This window comes from Myotis brandtii, unplaced genomic scaffold, assembly GCF_000412655.1.
Source record: "Myotis brandtii unplaced genomic scaffold, ASM41265v1 scaffold154, whole genome shotgun sequence".
Lineage (NCBI taxonomy): Eukaryota > Metazoa > Chordata > Mammalia > Chiroptera > Vespertilionidae > Myotis > Myotis brandtii.
In genome coordinates, this window is record NW_005355584.1 from 5,919,865 (window position 1) to 5,947,364 (window position 27,500).

The 27,500-nt window shown below is 38.3% G+C and overlaps 1 protein-coding gene across 11 annotated transcripts in view; it reads left to right on the top strand.

The window, feature by feature from the left end:
* The window catches only part of ZNF407 (zinc finger protein 407), a 384,238-nt gene that overhangs the window by 14,480 nt on the left and 342,258 nt on the right, over positions 1 to 27,500 (top strand). For all 11 annotated transcript variants that reach the window (XR_001361154.1, XR_001361156.1, XR_001361155.1 and 8 more), the window contains exons 2-3: positions 8,357 to 13,062; positions 18,273 to 18,387. Coding sequence is in view for 8 of the 11 variants with exons in the window: in XM_005861574.2 (XP_005861636.1) it covers positions 8,412 to 13,062; positions 18,273 to 18,387 (4,766 nt within the window). In the remaining 3 variants the exon portion in view is untranslated. The remainder of the gene's footprint in view (positions 1 to 8,356; positions 13,063 to 18,272; positions 18,388 to 27,500) is intronic.

Here is a 27,500-nt window from a genome sequence, read left to right on the forward strand (position 1 = left end):
CATATATTCTGACAAGGTGAAAGGACAGAGAAGGGCAATATATTAGTAATTTATTGCTACACTAGAGGCCCGGTGCACGAACTTCCTGCACAGGTAGGGTCCCTAGGCCAATCAGGGCCTTCTGGCTGTAGGCCGGGGCCTTCCTTCGTTCTGTGCTGCCCCCTGGTGGTCAGTGCACGTCATAGCGAGTGATCAAACTCCCCATCTCCCGCTCGAACTCCCGAGGGGACACTTTGCATCTTAGACTTTTATATATTTAGATAACAGATTATGTCAAAACATAATTGTTTAGGGCCTGGCCACTGTTGCTAAGTGGTTAGAGCACCAGCCCATGCACCAAAGAGTCTTGGGTTTGATTCTGGTCAAGGGCATGTACCTGGGTTGTAGGTTTGATTCTCAGCCCAGGTTGGGGCAGGTGTGGGAGGCAACCAATGGATGTGTCTCTCTCACATAGGTGTTTCTCTCTCTCTCTCTCTCTCCCCGCATCTCCCACAGTCTCTCTCTCTCCCCATCTCCCACACTCGTCCTCCCTCCCTTCCACTCTCTCTAAAAATCAGTGGAAAAGAAAAATATCCTCAGGTGAGGATTAACAACTACACTTAGTGGGTTAAAGCAACAAGCATTTATTACCTGGTAGTTTCTCTGGATTAGGGTTTGGGTTGGGCTTCCCTGGTGGTTCTGGCTGCAGGTCTCTCCTTGGCTGTAGTCAGGATTTAGTAGGGCTGTAGTCATCTGAAGTCTGGCCTAGGGCTGGCAGAGCTGCTCCCCAGAATGCTCACTCACGTGGCTGTCGGCAGGAGTCCCCAGTTCCCATCTGGTGCTTGGTAGGAGGCTGAAGTCCTTGTACAGAGGACACTGCACAAGTGTCCTCACAACCAGGCACAGGATTTTCCCAGGTGGAGGGATGCAAGAGGGGGCATGCAGGGAGCACAGTGCCTCCATGACTTTGTCTCTAGAGTTGGGTACCCTCACTTCACTGCTTCTGTCTGGTACAGGCAGGTCACTGAGGCCAGCCCACACCAAGGGGAGGGAGGCAGGCTCCACTTTTTGAAGGGAGTGCCAGAATTTGTGGACTCACCTTAAACCACCACAGGCATTTTCCTGGATGGGTAATGTACACGTCTACAAACTTATGACTTGGGAATGCACTATAGCCTGTCCTGAGCTTGAGTGTTCATGTTCTGAACTCACCACACCATGTTACTATCTAACTGTGGTAAAACTGCCTCTGGATATCCCATTGGTGGCTTTTAGGGTATTAAATTATACTCTTCTTGTCATGGAAGAGTTTATTCATTTTCATAGAAAGGTGATGTGTTTATTTGTAGGCTCAGATACCTTACTTTGTGGTCGCTGTTACAAATTGATGTTTCTGATGGGAGAGAATAGTGAGAGGAAATTACATAAAGTATATGCCATGGTGTTTTGTAACAACAACTAATATTACAGCTTCTCATTAACAGACTCTCTATATGGACTTGGTGCTACTTTATTAAATTAGGTAATAGTATAATGGTAAGACATAGTTTCTTTTTTTTTTAAAATATATTTTATTGATTTTTTACAGAGAGGAAGGGAGAGAGATAGAGAGCTAGAAACATCGATCATCTGCCTCCTGCACACCCCCTACTGGGGATGTGCCTGCAACCAAGGTACATGCCCTTGACCGGAATCGAACCTGGGACCTTTCAGTCCGCAGGCCGACGCTCTATCCACTGAGCCAAACCGGTTTCGGCAAGACATAGTTTCAATAAAAAGTCCATTTGCAAATGGTAGATTAAGAAAGAGATCTGAGTAGTCCACCAATTTTTATCGATTCTTGTCTCACTCAGCTGTCACCTCATAGCTCATAACAGGCTTGTAGGAAGTCTTACCTGTCCCTACCTTGTCCTTCCAGGAGAAGAGAATCCCTACCATGGCATCTGAAAGGTGTCTGCATTGCAGCTTTCTCTGAACCCTACAGAGGGAAAGGGCAGAATCCCATTGAGAGTTTTTGTATATGCCTGTGTGCGCACACCTGCCAGGTTGCACACAGGTATCCCCAGCTGTGACTTTACTATTGGCGTGGTGCCAACATGTGCTAACTTCACACTGCTTTCTTGTACCACTAATTCGGATGACTCTAGAAGGGTTGAAGAGTGGGATGGCATGAGATGGAGGCAGAGAGAAGATAGTTTCTTGTGTGGGTGGCCTCGTCATACCAGTGAGAGAGTGTGTCTGTGGGTGTGAGTTTGCATGTGTATGTGTGGGGCAGGGGGAGAGAAAGAAAGAGCAGGAAAAAGAGAGGAAGAGAGGACTCAAGCTTGCTTAATGTATACTTGTTAGAAAAGAGAAAAGGGATGAGAGAGAAAAAAAGACAAGATTGTAATGAGAAAAAAGTGGGAAAAAAGGAGGTAAATGAGTGAAAATTTTCATGCCTGCTGTCCAATAGTAATGATAGCATGTGAAATGGTTGAATAATTGTTATATTTCTCTAATAGTTCCTGAAATCCTTTAAAATGCTGCAGGAAACTTCCCATGAGAAGTGGCCAGTAGGTGTCATCAGAAGGCTGCTAGTGATTTGTTTTATTATTGTTCTTAAAAAGTATGAGTGTTTTGATTCCTTTTTTTGCTACTTTTTTTCCTTTTAAAACCATAGAAGAGGCTATTTCAGTTACGGCAGAAACTTTCCTTCGTGATAGATTCTTGGTGAGTTAATAATTTATAGGTAAAATTGAAGATGATGAAGTGACATGTAACTTATTTCTTAGGGCACAGCTAGTTGAGAATTTGGATAAGAGTGGACACTATAAATGGGCCTGCATATTCAAAAATCGTTGGGAATGGTGAGGATATGCATTAAGTGGTAATTGATGAATTTGTACAGGAAGCATAGTAGTGTGCTGTAAGATTTGGTTTCATAATACATCTCATTATTCTAGTGTAAATACTTACCAGGTCATCTGAATGTTGAAACCTTACTGTGGGTAGAAATCTGAGACTCATTTTCTTTCTCCACTGGGTATAAGTACCAGTGGTTTCAGAGGACACCTTTCCGTACTCTGTACTCCAAGGGTTGCAGTTGTTCCTGAGAGAAGTAAAGGGCCTTTAAGGAACAATGGAGTCTTGAATGTTTGTTGAGTGAATGAATGAAATGTATCTTCAGAAAAATGAGCCCCTAACCTATTCCACTCAGGTGATTTTTTATTTCCATTAAAAAAAAACAAAAGACTCCATCCCCATCTCTATTCGTATTGTTCTAACACCCTTTCTGAGGAAAGGTTTTCTCTTTAATTTATATCAGCATGAGCATCCTCTGATCATTTCCATTTAATCCCTCCAGATCACTTTAAGATACTTATTAAACCACATTGCACTACTGGTTACTGACATCATCCCGGTTCTGGGCCTTATAACTTAAACTGTTAGAATACACACTTTTTGCTTCTGGATTTCTCCACCCGTGATGTGTCCTACATACTGAGAAATTATCTTCCTAAAGCCAAGCTGGGTTTTGGTGACTTCTCACTGACACTACTGAATAAATTCCAACTCTAATTCGGAGCCTGTATGATGGGGTCCTGGGTGACCATCTGCCTTTGGTTGAGCTTTAGGTAGAGCGGCAGAGTTTAGCTGTTAGCCGTCTGGAGGGCCAACAGTCTCACACACTCATCATGCGTTTTTTAAGGCTTTGTCTGAGCCCTTTCTCCCACTTGAGATGTTTAACTGTTCCTACCTGCTCCCTCAATAAAAGAAAAAAATGGTTTTAGTTTCCTCAAGGTTAAGCTTGAGTGATATTCCTGCTATTTTAGCCATATATTCTGTTTGGAAGTGTGATCCCTTGCTCATCTCTACTCAGATCTTAGTTTATATCACACACAATCATCAAATGTGGCTTGTATTAGAGTTCCTTTGCATATGGATCCCAACAGAACATGAGTCTAATTTGGGCAGAGAAAGTGTTTATAGCATAGTTCCCTTCATATGGTAGGCACCCAGTATATGTATGTTGAATGTTGTTCTTTCTTGATATAGTGACATGTTGAATTATTTTAGTAATTTAAAAAATTAGTTGGGAAATAACAAGTGTAGAAACATTTCCTCCTTTTGTTTTAGAGTTTTTGAAGCTATTATGTAGATAATAAAGGGTGTCATTATTTGGTTCCTGCGTATTCATGTAGTTGTCATTCTCTTGTCTCCAAAAATATATGAGTTGGGCATTATACTTAGACCATTACTTCTGAATAGACGCATGTGGGTCTTCCCTGAGTCAGTGTTTATATGTTCTACGTTCTATACGTATTATTTCTCAAGATGAAATTCCTGCCGTGTCCACAGTGAGGGCAGTATATAGTGTGCCACAGCCGTGGATGAGTAAGAGATGGCTAGACTCAACATTGGAAGGAAGGGAATTCACTCCATTTTAGACCAGGCATTAAAAAAATATTGACCATAACTTCTGTTATGGACATTTTCAAACATAAACAGACTACACAATTTGATGGAAGAGCACTAGTATATTGAATCCCCATGTCACTGTTACTCAGCTTGCATTATTATCAGCACATAGCCTTCACTATGCCCTTCTTCTGAACTATTTTGAAGCGTATCTTAGACATTTTTCATTTAATCTAGAAGTACTTAGTGAATACCTCTTATATCACAATGTCTGAGAAAGGATTTATGCCCAGAATACATAAGCAACTGTTCCAGCTTAATAATAAACAAACAACCGAATTATGAAATGGGCAAAAGGCTAACAAGTGTTTCACAAAGCACAAAACAAAGTATTTGGCACCATCCCCGGTCATCAGGGAATTGCAGAAAAGAATGACTAAATTTTAAGGACTGATACAGTGTCAAATGTGGGCGAGGGCGTGGGTCTCTCAGAATTCTTGGCATTGCTGGTGGCTATGTAAAACAGTGTGACCATTTTGCAGACCAGTCAAGCGGTGCCTCGTATAGCTAACCCTGTCCTTTCACCCTGTGACCCAGTAGTACCACCCTTGGGTATTTACACAAAAGAGATGAAAATAGTCATAAAAAGACTTGTACAGGAATATTCATATCAGGTTTACCATAAGAGCCAAAAAAGGGGAAGCAGCTCAGGTGTCTATTAACAGAATCAAGATATATCCATGCCGTGCATTTTGCTGATATGTTCAACAAAAGTATTGTGCTGAGCAGGAGAAGCCAGACCCTCCTACTTCAAAAGACATATTGTCTGAATGCATTTACATGAACTTTGGAACAGGCAAAATGAATCTGCTATGGAAGAATTTGGAGCAGTAGTTGTCTCAGGACTTAGTGTGAGGTGCATAAAACAGTTTTTTTGGGGGGAAGTTGCCAGTGTTCTCTGTCTTATGGGACTTCTGTAGACCTCTGAGCTTCTCTTTCTGGCACCTCTCCTTTCCTTTAATCTGCCCTACAGACTCTAGCTGCCCCTCAACTCTGTTGGGAGACTCCTCCCTGTGCTGTGGCCTGGGTCCTTGCTCCAGGTAGTAAGCTGGGACTCACTTGGTTTAGCTGTCCTCTCTCAGAGATCACTACCCTTTGTTGCCGATGTCCAATATCTTCTGTTGTTTCATAGATTTTGTGTGTGTGTTTTTTTTCTTTTTCACTTGTTGCATGCATGAGAGTGACTTTTCTTGACCATAAGGGAGTGTCCTGGATGACGAATATATGTATTTAAAAATAATATATTGTCTCACCCCTTACTTACACTGTAAGGCAGATGTTTCATGTTGTTCTTTGCTGTAATTGCAGAATTTAGAACCAAGAACACTTGCCGTGTAGTAGACACTAAGTGGAATTTTTGGAACATACATGTGGTTAATTCATTCTCTCTTGCCTCCTTTTATTCTCCTATTACAAATGTTGAATAACAAAACTAATGCTGTATCTAAAAGAGCATTTTTAAAATTGATTTTTAGAGAGCTAGGAAGGGAGAGAGAGAGAAACATCGATGTGAGAGGGAAACATTGATTGGCTTGCTTCTTGCACACCCCCTGCTAGGGATCGAGCCTGTAACCTGGATGTGTACCCTGACTGGAAATGGAACCAGCAACCTTTTGGTGCACAGTCGATGACCAACCAACTGAACCACACAGGCCAGGGCTAAAAGAGCATTTTCTAAAAGGTCTTTTGGAATACCAATCTCTAGATTCTTGTTAAACAAAGGGTTCTGTAGTAGAATTAGTTTGAGAAATGCTTATGTACTGAGAAATCCTGTGTAAAGGAATTTTGTTCAAATCAGTTTTCTAAACTTATTTGACCAGAGATATAATTAATATTTTCTGGAATACAGTCTGAAGAAATAATATCTTATAAGTGCAATAAAACCATGTATATTTATCTTTTTCACTCTTTAACAAGAAACATACAGCATGTCACTATATTATGATACAGTTACAAATACAAGAGATTTTTGTATTGTAGATAATATACGACAAATTATATATTTTTAAGTAGCTTTATTGAGACATTCACATATCATACAATCCACTCATTTAAGCTACAGTTTAATGGATTTAAGTATATTCTCAGATATATGCAGCCATCACCACAGTGAATTTTACAACATTTTCATCATCTCAAAAAATAGATATACCCTTTATCTATATCCCCTTATCCCCCAAGAAACCAGTAATCTACTCTCTGTCTCTATAGATTTGCCTATTCTGGACATTTCTTATAAGAAGAATCATATAGGTATGTGGTCATTTGTGACTGGCTTTTTTTACTTAGCATAATGATTTCAATGCTCATCCCGTGGCATTAATCAGTACTTCGTTTCTTTTTGTGACTGAATAATATTCCATTGTATGGCTGTACCACACTTAGCTTATCCATTAATCCATTGGTGAACATTTGGGTTGTTTCCACTTCCTGGTTGTTATGGATAATACCACTATAAATATTTGTGTACAAGTTTTTATGTGGGGACATACGTTTTCGTTTCTCTTGGGCATATACCTAGGAGCGAAATTAATGGGCTCTATGGTAACTCCATGTTTAGTGATTTGAGGACTTGCCAGACTGTTTTCCAAAGCTGCAGCATCATTTTACCTCCCAACTAGCATTGTATGAGGGTTCTGGTTTCTCTACATTCTCACCAGCATTTGTTATTGCATGACTTTTTGATTCTAGCCATCCTAGTGGATATGAAGTGGTGCTACCTTATGGCTTTATTTGCATTGCTCTAGCGACTGCTGACGTAGATTATGTTTACCTGTCCTTTTTGGCCATTTGTATAGCTATTTAAAAAACTAAGTTTTTATTGATTTCAGAGAGAAGAAGGGAGAGGGACAGAGGGATAGAAACATCAATGATGACAGAGAATTATTGGTCGGCTCCCTCCTGCATGCCCCCTACTGGGGATTGAATCGTCTGCATCCCAGGCATGTGCCCTGACCTTCTGGTTTATAGGTCGATGTTCAACCACAGAGCCATACCACCTGGCAGCAGTTTTGTTTTAATCTGCTTTATAGAGTAGGAGTCCACTGAAACAGAATTTGAAAAGGGGGCTTCTCTATTTAGAAAAAAGAATTAGTAAATTGAAATGTAGTGGTGAAGGGAGTTGAAACTTGGGAGTTTTTTTGCAAGCTGTTTGAGAAAATCCCCCTTTCTATGGAAGATAGCATAGTGTTGCTTCCTGAGTCACAGCGTGGTGATACGGTGTTCCCAAAATCCAATTCATACTTTTCATTAAGGGTCATGTGATCCAGAAACACCAATTAGAAAGGATATATGCACCCATATGTTCATAGCAGCACAATTCACCATAGCTAAGATCTGGAAACAGCCTAAGTGCCCATCAGTAGATGAATGGATTAGAAAACTGTGGTACATCTACACGATGGAATACTATGCTGCTGTAAAAAAGAAGGAACTCTTACAATTTGCAACGGCATGGATGGAGCTGGAGAGCATTATGCTAAGTGAAATAAGCCAGTCAATGAAGGAAAAATACCACATGATCTCACTCATTCATGGATAATAAAGACCATTACAAACTTTTGAACAATAATAGATACAGAGGCAGAGCTGCCTCAAACTGATTGTCAAACTGCAGCGGGAAGGCCAGAGAGGGTTGGGGGGCAGAAGGGAGGGGAGTAAGAGATCAACCGAAGGACTTGTATGCATGCATATAAACATAACCAATACATATGTAATACCCTTTGTAATACTTTAAGCAATAAAAAAATTAAAAAAAAAGGGTCATGTGATCAAATTAATCTCAATATGAAGGAAATCTTATTGAGGCTAATTTTATAATATTTTTCATCCAGTATTTCACCTTATGTTGATTTTTGGATTAACATGTGTGTCTTTTTTTATGTTCAAAGGTTTAATACCATGTTTGTTTTCTTCACAGGTTATGAGTGCCAAGTGAGCTACCCTGACAGAGGAGCAGTGTCGGCACATTAGTAATGATGGATACTGAGAAGAAACCAGAGAACGATGAGGACGAAAATGTAAACAAGGAAGCAGAAGACTCAAGGACTGTTTCATCTCAGGATGTGGAGTGTAGGCCCTTGTCTGATTTGGTAGTGAATTCCTCTGAGAATTCCGCTAGCAAAAGAGCTTTTTCAGAGTCATCAACCAGCGTTTTTGTAGAGGAAGATGGAAATAAACATGCTTCCAAACGAATGAAATTCAGTGAGGCCGAGCCCTGTAGGTCCGAAGAGCAGGGTGTTCGTGGATTCTCCGAAGTGGAGGTCCCATCCGGTGAAATGGTGAAGGCGTCCTTCCTGAATGACTGCTCAGATGGAGATACATGTCCTCCCACCTCGTTTTCCCTTCTCTGCAGTTCTAGCCCAACTGACACTGTTTCTCTGAAAACAGACACTGAGAAGACGATTGCTCAGGAAATGGTTTCCCTTGACCCAGAAAGAAAATCTTTCTCCAGCAAAGAGGTTGCTAGTGTTGGTTGTACCATCGGGAAGATTGATTCAGCTTTCAAGTGCAACACGTGTGACCGTTTGTTTTCTTCTTGCTCGGACCTGGAGAAGCATGCTGAATGTCACATGCCGCTGTCTAAGGAGCCTGCCCACTGCCCCTGTAGCCACGGAGCGGAGAGCAGCACAGCATTGCAGACCCATGCCACACAAACACATGGGTCACGGACCGTCTTTTCTTGTGACCTTTGTGGCTTTCAGTGTGTGGAAGAGAACCTTTTGAACGCACATTGTCTTGGAAAAACACATCTCCGGCGCCAGAATCTTGCTGCTCGTGGAGGATTTGTGCAGATCTTAACAAAACAGCCTTTTCCTAAGAAATCATGTACCATCGGAACAAAGAATGTTCGCGTAAAACCAAGAGCATCTAAACAAATAGCAAAGAATAGTGATTCAAAAGGACTAAGAAACGGTGGAAGCAAATTTAAAGATTTCAAAGGCAGCATTTCTAAGCAGAGTGGAAGTAGCAGTGAGCTTCTCGTTGAAATGAGGCCGTCCAGGAGTACTTTGCTAGAAAAGGGAGAGATTGTTGAAGAAAATGTCACTTCCTTTGGTACAGCTCGAAATCCTGAAAACCAGAGTAAAAAGTTAGGAGCATTAGTAGCCTCACAGGGTCTCTTAGATAAATTGGAATCTACCAAAAAGACTCTACAGACAGCACATAGTATCAGCGCAACCTCGAGACCGAGACCTGAGCGAAACATTCTCATGTTGGCTAATAGCTTCCGACGACGAAGCGGCCCTTTCCCCTTAAAAGGCCAAGCCAAGAAAAGGTTTAATCTTTTAGGAATTAATAAACGGGGCACTAGTGAATCTCCCAGGATATATATGAAACACGTTAGAGCACAGATGAAAACAGGTGATTCAGAGTCCATGCCTAAACACATAGAAACGGGTGGCAGTACCCACAGTCTGTGTGTGTCTTCCTCAGAAACCCTGGACCTGAAGCAGGATGAAAGAAATGCCCACCTTGTGAGCTACTTTGACCCTCCCACAGTGAGGGCAGCTTCTGACTGTCAGATGTCGTGTACTTGTACAGACTGTGGCCAGGTGTCTACAAGTAGGACAGAATTGGAAGTCCACATGAAAAGGTGCCATGCAAAAGAGGTGAAATTGTCCTGCCAGACATGTGACTTCTCCAGCATGTCGAGGAGGGACCTGCATGAACATTTGCACAATCACCAGCTTCAGCAAACTGCCTCTGTCCTCAGTTGTCAGTGCTGCTCATTTATTTCCTTGAATGAAACACATCTTAGAGACCACATGAAGGAAAAGCACAGTATGAGCTTTCTCTGTTCTCCCTGTAATCTGTACTTCTTGTCTGAGAAGGACATGGAGGAACACAAGACAACGGAGAAGCATATTCGCTTATTGATTCAACCAAAGACTTCTCAATCATTTAACAATGATTTGGTTTTACAAACTTTACCTTTAAGTACTTTAGAATCAGAAAACACAAAGGAGACTGTGAGCGAGTCAGAAAGAGTGGCTCAGGAAGAACTGACTAAAACCCGGGTAAGCCATGGAAGTGAAGTAAGGCATTCAAATAAACCTCAATTTCAGTGTAAGAAGTGCTTTTACAAAACACGGTCCTCCACTGTTCTCACACGGCACATAAAGCTTAGGCATGGTCAGGACTACCACTTTCTTTGTAAAGCATGTAATCTTTATTCATTGAGCAAAGAAGGAATGGAGAAACACATTAAGAGAAGCAAACATCTTGAAAATGCTAGGAAAAATAATATTGGCTTAAGCTTTGAAGAATGTATTGAAAGGGTTTGTATAGGTGCAAATGACAAAAAAGAAGAGGTTACGATTTCTGGAAACGAGAGGACAGAAGGCGACGTAGAAGGTGTGCAATTTCAGGAATGTAACTCTTTGGAGAAGAGCATACTCACTGCCAAGGAACAGCCACAGTCTGGCGTAATCTCCAAAGATGATGAGTTAGCTTTGACTACCACTCCAAAGAGAGGGAGACCCAAAGGTAACATCTCACGGACATGTTCACACTGTGGCCTCTTGGCCTCTAGTATTACAAATCTGACCGTTCACATTAGACGAAAACATAGTCACCAATACAGTTACTTATGCAAAGTGTGTAAGTATTATACTGTAACTAAGGGAGATATGGAGCGTCATTGTGCTACCAAGAAGCATAAAGGACGTGTAGAAATAGAAGCAAATGGAAAACAAAGTTCAGATATCATTATTGGCCCTGAAGGGGGTAACCTTGAAGCCTGTAGTAGGAGCACCAGTTCAGATGAACAGGCTAATAAGTCAGCTGAACCAGATCCCTCCAGTTCAGAAAAACCAGGACAAGAGCACGGAGATCCAATTGAAGTTGAAGTCGAAAATGTATTTCATTCTACGGATGGGGAAGCTGGCAGTCACGTTATTGATGAGAAGGAACAAGTATCTCTAGAACCAGAGGCCCTGGTGCAGCAAAGGGAAGTATGCTCACAGCGAGGTGCTCTGAGCACAAGTGACAATAAATGTGCACACTGCGAGTTTAGTGCTCACTCTTCAGCTTCCCTAGAACTGCATGTAAAACGGAAACACACAAAAGAGTTTGCATTTTATTGCATGGCATGTGATTACTATGCTGTGACTCATCGAGAGATGACCAGGCATGCAGCAACAGAAAAGCACAAGGTGAAAAGGCAGTCTCACCTGAACTCTTCTGACATGGGAGCAAGTCCTTCAGAAATGTCCAAAAACGTCATCATACCTGAGGAGCAGCATCGACAAAATTCTGAAGAATTTCAGATAATTTCAGACCAATCACCTGAAACTCTTAAATCTAGAAATGCTACTAGTCGTTCTGTTTTAGATGAGAATACTAACTTAGACATGTCTAAAGTACTCAGTGTTCCTGACTCTATAGAAATTGAGACTGAAGAAGAATCTAATCTTAGTGAAGGTCCTTCGTTTTGTGAAACTTTGCAACAGCCCCTTGCCCAGGACAAAGTTAGGAAACCTGAGGAAGTGGTGACCCTTAACATTTCCTCTAATGGCTCCCCAAGCAAATTTCAGAATGAAAATTCAGGAAGCTCAGCTTTAATTTATGAGACAACAAAGAACAATCACAGTAAATTGAATGACATCGGTGATCCAAGTGCACATTGTGATAGCGATGGAGGGAATGGAGGAGACCATGGAGGTGAAATCCTCAGTAAACATGGATGTCTCGGAGATCTGGATGGTGCCCATTCAGCTGAAAGCACCGTCCCTGTTGTGATGAGAATGATGGGAGGACAGCTAAACCTGGATAGCCGTGGTCAAGACCAAGTTGGAAATGTGCAGAGTTCAGTGGATTTGAAAGCTATGCAAGGAGATTCTATCTTGGAAAATAAGGAAATTCTGATGAATTCCCAACATGAAACTGAAGTTGTTATAGAAGAGGATGGTCCAGCTTCTGATAGCACGGTTGAAAGTAATGATGTTTATGAAACTATAATTAATGTTGATGATAAAGGACAGGCCATGTATAGCTTTGGCCGGTTTGATTCTTCCATAATAAGAATAAGGAACCCGGAAGATGGTGAATTGATAGATCAGTGTGAAGAGGGTCTGATAACAACAGAAGTGAGAATGAGTGAGTCACCCTTAAAAGACTGTGCTCAAGGTGTGAAAAAGAAGAAACCTGAAGGCAGCTCCTTTGGCGAATCCACACGAATCCGTTGTGATGACTGTGGTTTCTTAGCAGATGGGTTAAGTGGACTGAATGTTCACATAGCCATGAAGCATCCTACAAAGGAGAAACACTTCCATTGTTTGCTGTGCGGAAAGTCCTTCTACACAGAGAGCAACCTGCATCAGCACTTGGCTAGTGCTGGCCACATGAGAAATGAACAGGCCAGCGTGGAAGAGCTTCCGGAGGGCGGGGCCACCTTTAAATGTGTCAAATGTACAGAGCCCTTTGATTCGGAGCAAAATTTATTTCTGCATATTAAAGGGCAGCATGAGGAACTGCTCCGGGAGGTGAATAAGTACATAGTGGAAGACACTGAGCAAATCAACCGAGAGCGAGAGGAGAATCAGGGAAATGTCTGCAAGTATTGTGGCAAGATGTGTCGCAGTAGCAATTCTATGGCATTCCTGGCCCACATCCGCACTCATACAGGTATGTGAACCGCAGCACCTGTGCTTCTCTATAACATGCCCTTGAATGGTAAAATCTGGACATTCCCTCCCACCCGATACGCAATCCCTGCTGCAGTTGCTGCTGGCCCTCACTCGGTTCACATGACTGCTGGGTGGTGCTTGGGACAAATGCCACAGTCATTTTTGACACTTAACATCTATGAGGGCCTGTAGGCCTCATTGATCTCAAATATAGGCTCTTTCACAAATACCTTTCAATTTTATCAAAAAGCCTAGTGCCTCTGGTGCTTTTGTTACATTCCTGTCTCTTACAGCTTTTCACATGTTTTAGGTCCAAACTGTTTGGTTTTTCAAGGTATCTATTAAGTGACACTGTTTCAGAACAGCAGTCGCCAACCTATTGGACTTCATGGACCACCAGGGGTCCGCGGACCAACGGTTGGCGACCGCTGTTTCAGAGGACATATTAAATGGCTTTTGAGGAATGAGATAATAAACATTTTCATACAATTTTACGGATTTAAAAATATTCATTGCCAGGTAGTTTATATCCAAAAGTATAATTCCCAGGCAACAGAATTCTACTTTCAAAGATCAGAAATAGTCAACAGCTTTCAAAGTCAGTATGTTCAGGGGTTTGTGTTCATTGATACAGGACCTGGTAGAACCTGGTGAGTCTCTGCTCTGTTTCGTGGTTAATTTTAGGTAGATATTTTTTAAAAACTTTTTTTTCCCTGAAAAATGTATAAGCCAATGTTCTAAATTTATGTAAAAATTCACTGCACTGTTTCTATAAACCTGCCATACATTCTTTATTTTAAATAGACAGCTTTTCTAAATCATTGTGCTCTGCTTAGACAAGTTCTGTCTCCATGGTTGAATTTATGAGTGGATTTGAATAATAAATTCACATTTTAATGAACATATTTTCATTAGAACTGTAAGGTTTATTTTACTGTACTTTAAAATAATGGCTTATTATTAAAGCTATACTTTAAATTCATGCAGTTTTTGAAAATTTTTGCATCATCACAGGAGAAAGACAAAAGAATATGAAACATTATTTAATAGTTTAGGGTGATTAAACATAGATAAAAGTTTTTAGAGAAAGTATCAGGGAAACCTGCATAAGGTTGATCTAGGTTCTAGGTGAATATCAGCATTGTACTCTTGATTCCAGCTATTCCCAGTGCAGCGGAGTCCTGATGGTGGTTTGTTGGCGTTATTAATACCTCTGTGCATGCTGTATTACAGCTTACTTTCTGAAATGATACAGTTTTAGAAATTGGGCTTGTTCACGTGCACAGAAAAGATGTACTTTCTTAATATGCCCTCTTAAGGCAGATAAAACTGAATAAAACTAAGAGGAAAATGCTAATGGAGCTCTTTTTAGAATTCTTTATGCAACTGTCTGGTCAAGACATGTTGCTTATAATTGATGTGTCCATTACTTGAATTCTCTTGTAATTATAGTCAATAAGTCTTGTAAATGTGTTAAAGCTCACTAAAAGCATACAAATTCAAGAACAGAGTAAGGCTAATAATTTAAAATAATCAATGTAGGCATTTCAGCACTTAATTTCCCTTGTGTGTTGATAGCTGATCATTCTTAATCCATTAAGATTTATTTAGTCGTTTACAATGCAAAATAGGTTTGCACTGGTCACTTGTGCCATTTGAAAATGTCCACCAGGTTAAGTGCAGAATGTAGTCCATTAGTCTTCCTTGACTATATGTATTAATTGCATTTAAAATCAAGTTAATGTGGATGTGAAAGTGAGGTAACTATCAATATGTGACAAAGTAACCCTACTTATATAAGTTACATCATTGATTGTAACATTTAGTAAAAGTTAGCATACTTTTTAACATTTTGTGTTGGGCTTATCAGCAAGCACATTTTTGTTGTCTTCTGAAGCACAACAAAGGCGCGATCCTGAGGACACAATGCCCGTCTGCCATTTCAGTCTTGCAAGGCATTTTTTGGGGAAGTTGCTCTCCAGGTTTTCACTCCCAAGTTTTTTTCTTGGCGCCTCTTAGAATGAATTGCTTTTCTGATCTGTTGCTTATGTCCATGAAATAGTAATGCAGGGACTGTTATTAATGGTTAACTGGAAAAGGGCTTACTCTTCCAATCCTTGTTTTTATACTTTGTGATTTACTCTATGTTTTATGTAACCTTTCCTTCCCATCCTCAGTACGATGAAAGCAGCACTATAAGAAATAAATGAGTTGGTCATCCAGAATTATAGGGAAAAAGCGTTGCAGAGCTTCTAGGGTGTTTGCTGTCTGAAGCCACCGCCTGAGCAGAAAGAGCAGGGTCTCCTTGCCCATTACATGAGTGGTACAAAACCCTGGTCCTCTTCTCTCCTGCATCATTCTGTTAGAGCTTTAATTTCCTGTAACAGGGAAGGTGTCTTTAAGCTAGAATACTGCAAGCCTTCATTTTGTTCGAGTGTACTGGTCACTCATGCTGTCTAGAAGTGTTCACATGTGGGGAACCAGGGAGTTGTATGATTTCACTGAAAAATTCCCAAGCCAGGGCTGGTGGTGTCTGTAACTAATTATGTGATGGTTTTTAGAGGTTGAGTTGGCTTAAGAAGAGATGGTTCAGGAGAGTTGGTCTGTAGGAGGTAAGCAGAATGAGAGCATGGGTGTGATTCTGTTCACTGCTTCATCTCTGTGCCCTGCACACAGCTGGCTCTCAACGTTACTGTTGGAGAAGTGAATAAGTAGATGGACAGTTGCGTGAATGAAGTAACGAAGTGCCAGTGTGTAGGGAGGATTGTAGCATTCAGGCTAGAGCAGTGATGGCGAACCTTTTGAGCTCGGCGTGTCAGCATTTTGAAAAACCCTAACTTAACTCTGGTGCTGTGTCACATATAGAAATTTTTTGATATTTGCAACCATAGTAAAACAAAGATTTATATTTTTGATATTTATTTTATGTATTTAAATGCCATTTAACAAAGAAAAATCAACCAAAAAAATGAGTTCGGGTGTCACCTCTGACACGCGTGTCATAGGTTCGCCATCACTGGGCTAGAGTCAACAGGCATTAGATGCTGGGTGTATACGTCTGACTTGATTCTTTAAGACCTAAAGTTTTATTAATTTTTTAATTTTAATGTCACATTCATGTTTGCATAACAGTCAGCAATGACTGATGTTAAGGAAAGTAGTACCTCTGGTCCCCTAGTGTTTGGATTTTAATGGCACAGAAAGATGTTAACACAGTCTACTTGGGATATAAGATATGAAAAATACTCAGAGCCTTCATGATTTCTGCATGAAAGCTGTCAACACAGTAACTCATTCATGTGTTGTCAACACACTAGCAGTAATCACTGAGACCTGAAGGAGCTAGAGTGTCTTGCCAAGGAGCCATGTACAGTCCATTGAAAGCACTGAAGGTCTGTATCTGGCCCTATGTGGCACATGTGTTCACACAAGGAGGAGCGCATCACAATGTCAGTGCAGGATGAGCAAGACTAAAGCTTAAATCCACAAGATAGGTATTTTAAATCCTTTCACTATATTGTAATACAAATGTTGAGGGAGCTTTATTCTCTTTGTTTGAAGTCCTGGTGTTATTGTTAAATTAATAATTTCATAATTACCTATTATCTTGAATGCATTTTAATCCAAAGTACAGGTAAATTGGTTCTTTTCACTTATGTCTTTTATAAGTCCCTTTATAGAGTTCTCTGTTGAGATGAAGTGTTTCAAAGTGGTGATAGGCTTAGTTTTATCAGAATCATTTAAATAAACTGTAGTTTCTAATGTGATTGATAGCATGTGATTGTTGTAAGCTTCAGTCTCAACCTGCTTTTGACATTTACACATAAAGCTGACTAGATATAACCATTCAGGTGTTAAATATATTTTACATCTACTTCTAATGGCAGAAATGGAAGTATTGAGAGATCTGGCTTCATTGTCATTGAACTGTGAAATATTCAACCTTGTCTGCCCGTGCTAGTACTACTGTTGACTTTTTTATTTCTGTTAGAAGATTAAAATTAAATGCTTCACTTTTTTGTCAGCTTTTGGGAATTAAATTGAAATTTAAGACTCTAAAATTTTTTACTGAGTGCTTCAATTTCAACAAAGTATTCTTGGAGGATTTTTTTTCCAAGGGCACTGCACAAAGGTTCATTGATCAAATTTGATTTATTGCATTTTTTTTTGTTTGAGCCTTTTTGTATATTTATTCAAGTTCACATATTTCATATTCTGTCTGATCATGTTAGAAGAGGTGTTTCACCAAATAGGGACTCAACATGATCTGAAAAATCTGGAAACATATTGCACTGACTTTAAACAGTGATTTCTGTGATTTTCATTTATTTGAAGATTTAGTGGCTAGAAAATCAGAAAATGGTGTATATATGTTGCACCTTAAAAAGTGTAGCTTCTCATTAATGTGGATACTGATTATCTGTAACTACATTGGGTATAGTCTGCTACTGACACTAAGTTTGTTGACTATGAAGTAGTTTTGTGTTCTCATTGAATATAGATTAATTTTATTTCTTTATGAAATAAAAAAAATTGTTGGTACTATGTTTTTATGTTGAAATATTTGCTCTTGAAATTAATAATAACTAACATGTCAGTTCTTTTGGTTTGCAGAATCAGTACAGATTTTTGACTATAAAATGACCATAAAAGCAAATAATTTATCCATTGCATATTCTTAAATTCTATGCTGTTAAAATAGTAATATAGTGACTCTTTGGGAATAAATGTAAAAAATATCTAAAATACCATTATTAATGTGAATAAATTCAAAGCTGCAGAAGTTTATTTACTTGATGACAAATATATTTGAAAATATCAGCTACTCCGTATGCATTTATGTTTTTAAAATGTCACATTTTAAATGTGGAGTGACTGTAAAAGATACTTTTGTGAATTGTAAGGAAAATATTTAAAATTATTTATCTCATCTCATCTACTTGATACTAGTCACCTGGGTCACTTTTGACTTTAAATCTTAGAAATATTATTGAAAATTAGGGACACTCATCGAAGCATTCAAGTCTCCTTGGTGGAATAATTATGGAATGCAGGTCATTTCAAGTTAGAAAGGAATGCAAGTGCTCCATTTTCGGGACAGAAATTTATAATTAGATTAAAAGTATGATTTAAGGTCTAAGCCTCTTTTTAAAGTATCAGTACAGTATTATTCAAATTCAAATAATATTTTATGTTAAATTTACTTAGGATCAAAACCATTCAAGTGCAAGATCTGCCATTTCGCAACAGCTCAGCTTGGCGATGCCAGAAACCATGTCAAAAGGCACCTTGGGATGAGGGAATACAAGTGTCATGTGTGTGGGTGAGTAAATTGAAACCGTTTCCACTGTGTGAACCAGGAAGCATGTGCAGGATATCCATTGTTTCAGAATTCAGAACTGATAAGAGTAAGAGGGGCTAAAATTACGCATGCATATCCCCCTTCTCATTGTTATGATAAATTCCTTAAATACAGTTATGACATTCTTCTCCACTTCTAATCCTGTACTGAAGATGAGCAATTTTATGGGCTACAAGGTCAATTTGAACCTGTAATCTGTAAATTGACTAAATTATAGGATGTTCATTCACATTGGCAGAGAGAACTGGAAATTCCATTTAAAGACATAAAAAATACATAATATAGCTTTAGGAGTGTATATGTATGTTTTTTTACTTTTGCTTTGCTGCTTTAATTTTAATCACATTAGTGGCTCTTTGGATCCATTGGACATATTCTATAAGGAAAAAAAGCAGAAAAGGACCTAATTTTGGACAACTGGTTACTATTATTGCAGGGACGAACCTTTAAAAACCAGTGTATAATGTATGTTTTCATGTAACTTTATTTCAAAACTTGTTTTCCTTTTTTAGTTAATGGGTTTTTCTTCTGATGAATCATTCACAATCTTTAGTTGTCACTCAAATGTGTTACATTTAATAGGAAGCACTGAGATGTTGTAAAAAGTTTTAAAATGCCATGACATACCATGGTGTCTATGGTATGTCATAGGACATTCAGAGCTGGATCTTAATACCCTACTTCTGATTAAAGATATATTTTAATGTTATTATGCCAGAGAAATGAATTAATAAGTGTATCACATAAAAACACTTTCTATGTGAAACCTCAGAAACCTGCAATTCTTATGTCTAATTCACAAAATAATTTAGGTTCAATTAAATTATGCAATGTGCTCCTGTTATATTAGGGTTATTTTTTTATTTGAAAATTCCTCTGGTTGGCACTATTGTGTAAATATATATATTGTGTAAATATATATTTATGACTTTTAAGTCATAAATACCTGGTTTTTCTTGGATACTACACTTCATCCCAAGATGCCATTGCATTTTTTGACTCTTAAGATAACTTTAAAAATGACTTTGCAAGCACTTTTATTAACCATGGTCTGTGATTTATTCATGGACAGAATTGATGGTTCAGTGACTTGCAGCTAAAGTAAATGAAGACGAACCTTTGCCCTAAAGCCCCCTGAAGATCAGTGCAGAATGAGTTTTGTTGCTACTGATTTTAGCTGCAAGGGTCGAGCGCCAAATGGTTCATTTTAATTGCTCTAGGTCTTGAAATTAAAAAAGATATCTCATTTATTGTTTTTACCATATGAATTATAGGAAAGAGGAAGGCCCTGACTTCAACGAAAATTTGCTGTTAGATGACCATAAGCAGTTTCTTCCTCATTCATTTCCACAAAACAAACAATTTTTGCATACTGCTGTTATTAGAAATCTAATTCCATCATTTTTATTAGGGTTACTAAGACCCTGGAAAAGGAAGAAGAAACTTTTTTAGAGAACAGTTTTTAACACATGTAGCATCAAAAACGATACATGATTGATTGGCTTTGCTTGTATAATTTGAATAATGCACACTTTGCTTAGCTCAATGCTTACCACATACAACTGAAATGTTGCACTAGCGGTTTATAGATTTGATGCCCAAGATAAAGAATTGAAAATGCATGTAGATATATTGAGATTTATACTGCTATCGTAGAGTACTACATGTATGTGTGTGCGTAGGAAAAGCGATCTAGATTCCAAAATTGTATCTCTTAGAATTATGGTAGTCATTGAATTGTATTTGACCATGAAATGATAGATCTCTTATTTATTTTAGAAATGAAATTTAATTTAAAAGTTACATAATAATTTTACAGTATATTTTCACAATGCTGCTAATCATTCTGAAGAATTGAAGTAAACTAAAAAATGCCTATTGATCTATGTTGTTGAAGTAGAAAATAGTGAGTTAAATACCCTTCAATGTTAGTGTCTCATAAGTTGTTCATGTGTTTCAAAGGGATAGGGCAGTATGTAAGTTAAACATTAAAGTGGAAAACATAAAAAAAATGTAAGAGTTGGCTACCAGATTAGTGGCAGTAGAGAGCATTGGTACATTAACATCACTGACAATGTCAATTCATTATCATTGATGGCTAAATAATCTTAGAGCTGCTCCGTGGACCTATTAGTTCCTGAACATAAGCAACTCATGCTGCATTTCTTCATTAGCTTTAATTGCTATAAATTTTACTTAAAAAAAAATCATGCTTTAAAAGGTGAAGTGATCTTTCAGGAACATTAACGGTATAATTTTGTCACAAACAGAAGGTCCTGCACTGTGTTTTCTTTTCTGCAGTAATTAGTGTCTTAGTGTATGTTTTTTTATAACTTTATTAATAACCTCTTCATTATTTTAGTTGATAGAAAAAAATGTTTTCAAATAATTTTGATTGCATGATACTATATAAAAATAGTGGGGCAGGCAATATATTTACTATTATTTTTTTTATTAACCTGTTGGTTTTCTTGGAAAAAACCACACAAAACAAAACCTAGTATTTTATGGTGAAATTTATGGAAATAATAGTGGATTTTGTTGACTCGAGCTCAGTATTAATGTTTCAGATTATTTGTGATTGAGTTCTTTATCATATCTTTATGTGTCTTTTATTTGAACCTTGACTACGCTCATCAAATATATAGCTGATATTTTTTTCTGAGGCTTAGTTTAAGATTGTGTATTAGCTACTCTCTTAACAAAAGCTACCTTTTAAACTTTCATTTCAGTTTTTAAAATCTACACTGATTTTCTTTGAATCTTTAAGCGGAATTTTAAGATAATCTCTTATCCCTTCTCAGAAAATCTTAGCTACAATCTGTCATGGATTTAGGTTAGTTTGAAAGAGAAGCTGAATGTCTTCGCAGTCTAATTCCTACTGGGTAGCTGGATTCAGAACTTGGGATTTAAGTTTTGTTTACCCATGTGGTTTACATGCTCATAGCATGGTAAAAATTAAAAAAATGTATTGCTTTGAACTCCTGTTTTAAGAACATGTTATAGATAACTTTATTTACAAGCCTTTTATTTTACTTTTACTTTTAGGAGGAACAGTTTTTGAATAATACACCTTCTTAATGTGTTTCTTATATCTGAGTGCGAACTTGAGGACTTTTATAGAATACAGATGTATTTATATATACTTGATGGATAGTTAACATGGAAATGGCTATGTGTCTGATAGAGGGGTTTAGTGGGGGAGAAAATAGCAAGTAATGGAAAGCATTCCTATACATAAGTTAAAATTTTTTTTTGGGGGGGACATATGTTTAAAAACAGGTTAAACACATATTTTTACTAAATCCATGATCTTTAACTTTGTTTATTTTCAGTAGTCAAGAACTTGAAAATCTCAGTGGCTCAAAAAGTCGTTATAGATACCGTGTTTTGTTAAATTTACTTAAATTTATTTAATAGTGTCTCTCTGTGTGTACATATAATAGTATGTATAATACTCTAATAAATAGTATTTATGGAGTGCTGTGGTTTAGTGGATGCCTTAAGTAATATTTATTTGTTGATCTCTATAGTTTCATGAGATTGTTTATCTCATGTTTCTTATCCCCACTGTACAGATGATAAACTTGAGATTAAGAGTATTTTTAGTAATGGACTTAAGTTATGGAGTAGTAATGGTAGACCACTATTTTCTTCCTTTAACTTCCATTTTCCTTATTTCTCTGCTTTTTGTAATATTTGTTATTTTGGTTGCTGTCTTTTATTTGTACTTATTGTTTCTCTCTAGGTTGTCTTCACTAGCATGTAATAGCTGCAGCTTATCTCATTTCAGCCCCTAGCCACTCTTATTTCCTGCTTTTGCTCAAATTTATGTTCTTTTAAAAAATTGCTTGTACAGTGTTTTACTTTAATAATATGTTATTCAGTCTCTCTTATTTGTATCTCTCTATTTCACTTTTCTCATATTAAACTGCTGTTTTAAAATTTTTTTATTTTTCCCAGTTTTTTATGTGTTGATAATTTATTGCACTTGAGCGGTTAAAAGTTAAACACATTGGTATAATAGAGAAAAGTGCCTAAAAAAGTGAAGATTTTATTATCTTTTCATTAGGATAAGAGGGGTAAAATTGATCAACCTGAGTTATTGTTTTTCATTACTGGTTACTAAATAAAAAAGAGTTAGTAGAAAACTAGTCAATTCAGTAAACCTAGGAAATACACCTAACTTTGTATGCCATAATTCACAAAACCCTGGTATGCATGATTTATGGATTATGGTATTTTCTGATTGATTTTCTTACGTCTCGTCTTGAATCTTGTGTATAGAGTTAAATAGTTGAGTAGAATTACCTAATCAGGAGAGAATAAGGGCATTTTCTAAATCTGTCACCTCTGGGTTCATGAAAAGATTCTAGACATTTTCTATTGTGTATTAGTATGCTTATGAACTGTTTATTCTAAGCTGGCTTAAGTAACCTTAAACAGAAAGTTACTAATGCAGTAAAACTCTATGTTTTTTTTTTTTTTTTGCATGTGTGGCATTACCTAGTTTTTGTGCATTAGAAGGGATCTCTATGTAGATGATTATAATGTCACTTTCTGACCTTTGCAGCTTGAATAATTGTAAATCATTGCTTCATAACGTGTCAGAGAATGTCTGTACTAGGCAATTAAATGGCAGAATATAATAGACCAAATTATTGCCTGTCATGTTTTCAACAACACAGTTAGTATTTGAGTTACACTTAATCATTACGTGCATTAGCAACTTCATTGGAATCCAGCTTCAGGCTGAGCATGAAATACATTACATTATTTAAACCTCTAATGGTACAAGTCATTTATTTGTGTTGAAGTGTACAACATGCAGAGTTTCATAAAGCAAGGAACATTTGAGAGCTTAATTTATCCAAATCAAAGTCTAAATGCAGATAAACACAAGTGGCAAAAATTGGTAATTTTTATAGGCTGGAAATATTTAAAAATATATGGTTGTGGGTAATTGTAGGCAGCAGGAATAAATTAAAATCACTATTTTTAGTCTTCTCTGAGAACTAACGCTGTGTATACCTAAGTCATTAAAAGTACCATGGAATTGCATTTTTAGCTGAACAGTTAATTACACCCATCATATCTACAGAGGTATCCAAATAAAATAAGTAGTTGGTTCAGCTGGTTGTTTTGGTTAAAGAGATATAGATAGAAAAACTTTGTATTGTGGCATGAATTATGCTTATAACAATATAAAGTGCAGCATCTCCCATTTTTATAAAAAAATCTAAATTAACATCAAAAGTACTCTTATAAAGGGTGTATTATATTTAAAAAATATTTTAATGCTTTTTCTTTAACGATATATTTTTGTCTTTAGTATGAAATTTTCAAAATGCCACGTAATGATTACTACTGTCTCTCTTCCTGTCAGTGAGGAATACAAACTGAACAAAACTAAAAAATTATTTTTTTATTCTTCTGATGTTAAAGCTCTTGAAATGTCATTTAAATAGTGAGTGGACATTATTTTATATTTTTTACACACAAATCAGTTTATAATTTGAAAGTCGAAGAGATATCTTAGTTATAATATTAACATAAAAAACATTCAAACATTCTCAGCTCTGATTCTAGGGTGTTTTCCAATGAACTGTTTTGTAAATGTAGGAGAGAATTGGGGATAGGGTTAGGTCAATGGAAAAGAAACAGAAGAACATTTTCCCTACGCTGTCCTCAAGGTGAAAGGAGACATGTACCCTATTCTTGGTTTTTGTGGCAGCGTTTCCTTGAATTTTTGCCATGGCAAAGTGGAGTTATAGATTTACTCGAAGGTAGTAAGTATGATCCTATATAATAAAAGCGTAATATGCTAATTAGACTGGACGTCCTTCTGGACAACCTTCTGGACGAAGCTGGGGCTGCGAGGGCCAACACAGAGGCGGGGCTGAGGCAGCCGCTGCGTGTGGGGCCGAGCCCCTTGCACGAATTTCGTGCATTGGGCCTCCAGTTAACCTATAATAAAATAGAAATTAAGTACACATTGTCACTTCTCTTTGACAGTTGTGTTGCAGTTGTCCTCTCTCTTTAAGATCTATCCAGCGAAAAAGTCATATTTCAGTGACTTGAGTCATTTTTGCCTTTTTTTATTTTAAAATGGTTTTGTGGTGGCTTTAAAATTATATTGTGGACTCAGGATTCTTTAGCCCTCCTGACCTCTACAGTGGAGTATAGGAGGGTAGCCTCTCTCCTGGTTTCCTTTGCCTGTTCTGTGATTTTTTTTCTTTATTGTTAGCCTGTTGTCTCCCTCCTTCTTCCTGTTTATTCATGTGTTTGTGGAAGTCCATTACTTTCTAGAGGGATTTGCTCTTTGATGTGTCCAAGACAATGACAGAGGAGGTGTTGGGAATGTAGACAGGAGAGAAGCATAATCAATGACTCATATATTCATTCATTTCCTGTGGGGCAGATTCTCCAGAGATTCCTCTTGTGCAGGCCCAGTGTACAGGTAGTGCAAGGGCTCTGTAGTTAAATGCTCCATGTGGGAGTGACAGACATAAAGGGAGATGCCCCTCAGAAGTAGAAGTGAGAGATGGTGGTGGGTAGGTGCTCATTCCTGCTGAAGAGCATGAGGAATGGCTTCCTTTAGAGGTTATGTATGAGTTGGGCCTTAAAGGATGAGGAGGCATTCACAGGGCAGACTCAGACATTTTTAATAGAGGGAACAAAAGAACAAAAGTAGCAAAGAATGGGATAGCATGGCATATTACGAACACTGCAGTAAATTCCTGGAGTGGAAGTGGCTAGATGGGGTGAAATGGGAGATTAAAAAAATATTAGATAAACACTTATGCCAGTGCTGCTATTCTTTAGGGTAAAAAGATCAGAATAATATCTGACTCAAATGGGTACAGAAAGCTTTGGTAAAGAAATGTCCTAGTCTTGCTCGCCAATTCAGGAAAGATTTCATTGGATGGGTAGCATTTGCTGTAGAGGTGAGTGGGGGTAGGCGGATAACCAGGGCTGAGCATTCCAGACAAGGTTTCGGGGGAGTTCTGCCAGGAGCATGTGTTCAGGATGGGCATGGATTTCAGCCCTGCCAGAGGCCAGATCGCTTGCAGGGAAGGCAGACCCAGGGGTGGCTGGGTGAGGCGGGCCTGGCCAGAGCACAGCCCTGTGCCCTGCAAGGTGCTCAATGCTGGCCTTTATCCCCACTTTCCATCAATTTTTTTTCTTTCCATCACTTGTCTGCTTTTCTCCCAGCTTCCTAGACTCTGGATAGGCAGGGAAGGGAGGAAATGGAGAGCCTCATGGGAAGGGAATTGCCACTTCAGAATCAAGGGGCCTGGGAATTTGCCATGGGAATTATTTTTAGGAGAATTTCACTGTTTGTAATTTTAATTAGGGACATTATTGATTGTGGATAATTGTAATGAACACAGGTTGATACTGGTTCCATATACCCTAATATAGTGTAGTTCCAAATAATAATTACAAGGACATACAATTATTGGACATGCTGCAGGTGTCCACCTGTAACTAACACATTGAAAATGGATGGTGGAGTGTTCCTACACCCAGGTCATTTGGATGGGCCTTGTCACCTGGGACAGGCCTGTCCATCTAAAGTATAAACACTCAGTAATGCATGTTTTTCTCTTGGTCATCAGTACCTTCCTCATTTCTGAGCACATACATGGTTTTATGTTTCTGTGGGTTCTCCCTTCACACCTCTGTCCACTTTAACTCATTCCCAGGGTCTCTTTCCTCCCCTTGCTGCCACTTGCATTTTACCAAGAATTAGTGCCGAGTCTTTGGTGTGAAGATCAGAGTGCTGAGTAGCTACAGTTCTAGGCACTGTTAATGCTACCCTCTAGATATAGGAATTTTTGTTTGATTGCTAATCCTCACCCGAAGATATTTTTTCCCATTGATTTTTTTTTAGAGAGTGGAAGGGGGTGAAGGGGAGAGAGCGAGAGAGCGAGAGTGAGAGAGAACTTTGATTTGAGAGAGACACATTGATTGGTTGCCTCCCGCACATGTCCTAACTGGTTCCGATGATGAACCTGCACCGAGGTACATGCTCTTGACTGGGAGGGAATTGAACCCGAGACCCTCTGGTGTGCAGGTCAATACTCTAACAACTGAGCCATGCTCGTCAGGGCTAGATATAGGAATTTTTTACAAATTATCATTGGTCTGCTATTCCCATTCAATTTTTTTAAAAAAACTGTTTATGCTGAGGGGCTATAGGAATACAGTATAATGAGCTGTACCAAAGAATGCTTGTTTTGAAGGGTTTATAAAGGGTTAATTAGCATCCTAATCCACATGCCAGCTTTACCTGTGGTTTATGGGAGCTAGAAGAGTCTTCCTATAAAATCCATTTGCCTGTAATCTTCCCTCTGCTATAGAAGTGCTGCTATAAATGAAATAGATGAAATTGGTCTCTTGTTAATATGGCTGGTCATTATCATGATTATATTAGCAAAGAAGCAAGATTTTTATTTTCATTTAAAAAATATTTTTATTGATTTCAGAGAGGAAGGGAGAGGGAGAGAGAGATAGAAACATCAGTGATGACAGAGAGTCATTGATTGGCTACCTCCTACATGCTCCTCACTGGGGATTGAGCCCGCAATCCAGGCATGTGCCCTGACTGGGAATCGAACCATGACTTCCAGGTTCATAGGTCAATGCTCAACCACGGAGCCACACCAGCCAGGCTAAGCATGATGGTTTTATTGTGTCCACTCAGTGCTTTAAAACGTAAATTTGCACTGGTCTGAAAATTGTGTTGTGTTTCACTATTAAGACATTTTAGTATTACTCACTGGAATTTATTTAAAAAATAAGATTTTAGAACTTATAATATTGTCTGTTCTAATCCATATGGTGGACAGATAAAGAAATTTGTTGGGTCAAGAGCTTATAAGTGACTTTTTACAAATGGAGAGAAGAACCCAGGACTCTGGCTCTGGGGTCAATGTCATGCTATTGTACACACTGGCAGTCTACTTAGTATTGATGCAGCTCTTAAATTTTCACTTTCATTGTTTGTAGCCACCAGTCTTTTAACAAGGGAAATAATGGCTACATGTTTAAACAGCAAAGTTAAATAG